General features: G+C 32.6%; 1 protein-coding gene across 1 annotated transcript; it reads right to left on the reverse strand.

Moving 5' to 3' along the window:
- Positions 1–244: 244 nt before the first annotated feature.
- On the reverse strand, positions 245–4,615 carry LOC111384556 (NAC domain-containing protein 55-like). Its single transcript, XM_023008844.1, has 6 exons — positions 4,552–4,615; positions 3,976–4,040; positions 3,846–3,876; positions 1,615–1,846; positions 1,229–1,484; positions 245–886 (listed from the first exon to the last, which is right to left on the reverse strand). The coding sequence occupies exons 1-6, from the start codon at positions 4,613–4,615 to the stop codon at positions 245–247; spliced, it is 1,290 nt and encodes a 429-aa protein (XP_022864612.1).
- Positions 4,616–4,974: the final 359 nt, after the last annotated feature.

The raw sequence follows: 4,974 nt of genomic DNA on the forward strand, positions 1-4,974 counted from the left end.
GTTTGCATGCAAGGAACAATTTTCTATCTCAAAAAACAACAAAAATTAATCGATAAACTGGTGCTAAAATAAAATACGCCATTCACCAATTGAACAATTTGATGTGGATATTTAATACTTCTGCAACATTACAGAATCAACAGTTTAAATTCTTAGAAAAATTGCAAAAAATGGCATTCTTCTCTTGATCGAAGATTTTAACATTTTGTCCTCAAATGTAGATCTGGCACCTGCGCAACCAAATTTACTCACACCATTCTATTGGAGGAGAAGGTAAATAAAAGTCCTCAGTGGAAGCTGCAAAATTACTTGTACCCGAGCCACCCACAACGCCATGTGTTTGTGTAATTGATTGACCAGGTGGAATTGGCGAAGACTCTAATTGGGCATTGGATGAATCGGCGAAAAGAGAATATATTATATTATCATCCAATGGCGACAAAAAACCAAATAGAGGCGAGAAATATGGAGTCGTGAAATCCAAGTCATCACCATAATCACCATGCCGATACTGATCATTGCTTTGCATACCGGTCTCAGGTTGAGTGACATTGCATTGATCACCAGGAATGTTCGCAAGAGGTTGAGGAGATGGAAGAATATTACTCTGAATTGCAACTTCGCCATGCATGTACGTAACTGGTTCATGAACCAACTGATATTGATCATAAATGCTTCCTTGTTGGTCTGGAAGATAAGCACCATGCAAGGACAACTGATTACATGCCGGTACATGATTATGATAATGATACGATAATGTTGCTGCCAAATTTGCACGAGGGGCATGAGTTTCTTGAATTGGGATCATATTTCTTCGTGTGTCTTGCTCTACGTTTTTGCTTGATTTTGATGTTCTATAGTAAATTCTACATATACACTTGTCCAACTGCAAAAATATGAAACAAATTCGTGCTACAAAAATATCAGAATTTATGAATTGCTTGATGGGTTTAGGATTTTCTTTCTTTCTTTCTTTTTTTTTTTTTAAATACCATCTAGAACTATTGGTTAAAATTTCAATTCATTCCTAACAACAGTAATATATATGAACCAATCGATTAATGAAAAGTAATAAAAAAAAAGGAAAAAATAAAAAAGAAACTTAAGGGTTTTACGCACCATCAATTATCAATTAAAGAACCCTATATGGGATTTCTTGCAATTATCCAAACAACAATAATAAATGAACGCAATTAATTAACCAAAGAAGATGAAAACTTGAACATACCGTCTTGTCATCTGGAATTGCATTTGTAGAAGAACATGCAACGTCCTTCATTTGATGAATCGTAAACTCATGCATTATCCAGTTAGTCTTTTTTCCTTTATTGTTATTACCAGATTTCCTTTCATAATAGACGAGCACCTTTTTCCGGCCAACTTCTTGGCCATTGCTTCGGACAATGATGTCGCCTCCAGTGGCTTTCCAGTAGCCATCAGCTGCTGTTCGGTCCGGCCGACCACCTTTATGATACTTCCTAGTTCTAGAAGTAAAAAAGTAGCCTCATGTGTTCCATTCGTCCCGCTTTCTGACAATCACATTAATAAAATTCCAAAGAACTTAAATATAAATGATAACCGATGAAGATAGTATTAAAAGAACCACCAAGAAACATCGAGAAATAAAGAAACTTATGGCAAAGATCGCTGCGGTGGTACTTGTAGAGATCAACATCTTTTATGGCATCAATCGATATATGTTTTTTCAGAATCCTGAGGTTCAAGTAGTGTAACAGTTCCTTGTCGGTCGGCTTGAATCGGTAACCGAGCGGAATATTTTCTATAACATGAAAAGTAGAACCTTCTTGTGCGGCCATGACAACGTGTTTGCCTTTGTCAATTGCCTCTGGAAGTAATAGTAGAATTAAACGCAGAGATATTGTATTGATTAGGAGTATTATATATGGAGAGAGAGAGATGGATAGAGTTAGAAGAGGATTGCTATTCTGATAGAGTTAGGTCATTGCACATTCCATGCACAATCTCTGTTTATACGCACACATAGAGTTACATATCGTGTATAGAATATGATTTCCTGATTGGATGTTCATATGGAATAATTGTCTGACGTGGAATAGGAAGAACGAGAGGATTTCGGAGGGAAAAGAGGGAAGGAAGTGAATTTCTGTTTTTAATACCATAAATGAAAGAAGGAAAGGAAGAGTAAAGTTCTGTTTTTACTCGTACACAGGTTGCCAAGGTTTAAAAAATAATAATAATAATAATAATAAATCAGTCATTAAATAATTCACATTTCGGTGATAATTATTTGTAATTCGGTTTTTTTTCCCAATTATTATTTTATTATTATTATTATTTTACTGTACTTTAAATCAATTAAATGAAATTAGCAGAATTTGACAGCCCGTGTCTGATTATTTGGGATTCAAGCAATTACCCAAACAACAATAATAAATGAACACTTTTAATTAATCAATTCTACGTTGGTTTTTTTTTTTTTTCCTTTGTGTATTTAGGATTTAAGTAATGATAGGACAAAAATACTTAGAACTCTAAGACGGGTCTAAAGTCATCTAATGAGTTCTAAATACCGATATCTCAAATATAATTTTCAAAATTTGAGACTCGATGATTTGATTCTTTATTATTTCTAATTTACTAATTAGTGATTAAGTCAATGTATGGTTTAACTTAATAACAGATTTATAATAAATTTTGATAAAATGAATCGATGTTCTGAACTTCAATTTTTATCAACTTTTTTAGATAAATTAAATAGATACCAAAATTGTCTTTGAGATTAATACATAAAACTTCATATTACCTATACATTAATTTTACCATTTCATAAAAAACATATCAGCCTAGAAACACTTTGAGTACCACTGCAATTGAATTATTCACTAAAATCAAAAAATAATTTTACTGATAAGTATCTTTACTCATTATACCTATTTACCGAATTTTACTATATGATCTAAATTTTAAATTCAAATCTCTATTTGTAAAGGATTCACAAAATCATCAAATTGGTGATCAAATAATTTAATGCATTAAATTCATAGTAAAATCAACACAGAGAAAAAAAAAAACCAAGAATCCTAATTAAAAACATAAAGGATCCCAATAAGGTCACATTATTGCCCTAACAAGAATTTTAACCATTCATAATAGAGGAAGAAAAACAAATAACAATAGTGAGGTCTATCACCAGGTTTTGAATTTAGATGTAGAGGAGTGGATGAATCTTGCACCAAGTTCTTCTTCTCGTTCCAAATCTTGATTTCAAACCCTTGAATGATTATTTTTCTCATTTTAAATTTGCTCTCTAATTCTCAAATTTGTGTTCTTCCGCTCAATGTGTAGAATTCCCATTTCGAAGTGTGAAAGTGCTTCCTTCATGTGTAGAAAGTATGGTTTTTATGGCTTCAAAAAGGGCCAAAAATGTACCCTAGACGCACCCAGGCGGTGCCTCGATGCCATGTAGCGGTGCTGCGGTGCTTCGTCTCTGTGCCACCTCTCAGGTAGGAAATCAGCACAGCGTTCCGTTTAGTATTTTTATCATAAATTTTCCTCCTGTAAAACTAACTCAAAAGGCAATAACTTTGCTTCAAATAGCTATTTTCCAATTCGAATATTTACTAGGTCAAAAATGAGTTTTAATCTTGAACTGAAAATTTTGAGCGTACTTAAGCGGTTAAAAATCAACGCCATGTCCATTTCTTGTTTATATTTCATTCCTTTTGACTCCTAATTGTATCCAATTGACCTATAGAATTCTCAAATCTTCGTCACAAAGTTCAACAAAACTTTTGAGTGTTTAAGTATTGGTCCCCGAAATTTGGATCTCTTACAACTTAGCCATCTTATCCAATTTTGTCAACTTTTTTGCTTATTTCCTTCAATCTCATCAACCTATACCACAACATCAAAAAACACATTAAAACACTCTAAAACTCATAAGAATTAGCTAAATATCAAGTTTAAATGACACCTAAAGTATGAGTGAAATACACTTATCAAGATATAATCATGAAGTACACAGATTATTGATGTCACATACAGAATGACCATTGTATCTTTAAAATTCATACAAATTACTAATTAAATTATAGATTCCCACTCGAAATCATCCTTGTATCTTCAAAACTTATACAATTCACCAATTAAATTCTAACTACCAAACGAAAAAAATAACCTAACGTTCTTTAAAACTATACAAATCGTTGTAAATTAACTTCCAAATATAGGGTCCACTCTCATCATTTGAAAAGGAAAATGTTAAAAAAGTATTAGCAACTAAAATAATAAAAGTAGGGGTGAGATCAAAACGGCAAAATTGGGGAACTAAGGAGAGACGGGGAAGTGGATGAGGCGACGAATAGAAGAATCTTTGCATTTAGGGAGAAAATTGGGATAGAAGAAGAGAAGGACATGGAAGTGATGGATTCCATATGGGTGGTTAGATTTTTGTTATAAATTTTAGTATTTGTTGATACATGGAGTATCAATGGACATGGTCCAATTTGGATTCGATCGAATCTTCGGGGTTTTAATAAGTGGAACCGTTGAGTCCAAATTTAATTATACAGCTGTTTGGGTTCTGTTTTATTTGATCCAATTCAGTTCGGTTCCATTTAGTCCTGGGCTCCATATAGTAGTTAAATTTTTTAAGATCTAAAATACAGCTATATTAATTTAACTAATGATATATCTAATCTTAATTCTTATAAAATATCGTAGTCTAATCTTATATATCTTTTGCACCTCTCTTTGTTGAGTGTTCCATAGATTTGATTGTTAGAATCACGAGAAGAAGAATGTAACGAGCTTACAATGATAAAGAGAGGCATAGTCGTGCTTCCAATTTGATTTCTTCAGAACTATGGAAACGACATTACGGTAAAATAATAGATTTTGGTAAAACTTACATCAATTCGATTAAATTGGATTTGGGGTGGAAATTAGAAATATGAAAATCATATTTAGGGTTTGGGTTAAATTAATTTGTTA

Source organism: Olea europaea, unplaced genomic scaffold, assembly GCF_002742605.1.
Source record: "Olea europaea var. sylvestris unplaced genomic scaffold, O_europaea_v1 scaffold294, whole genome shotgun sequence".
Taxonomy (NCBI): Eukaryota; Viridiplantae; Streptophyta; class Magnoliopsida; order Lamiales; family Oleaceae; genus Olea; species Olea europaea.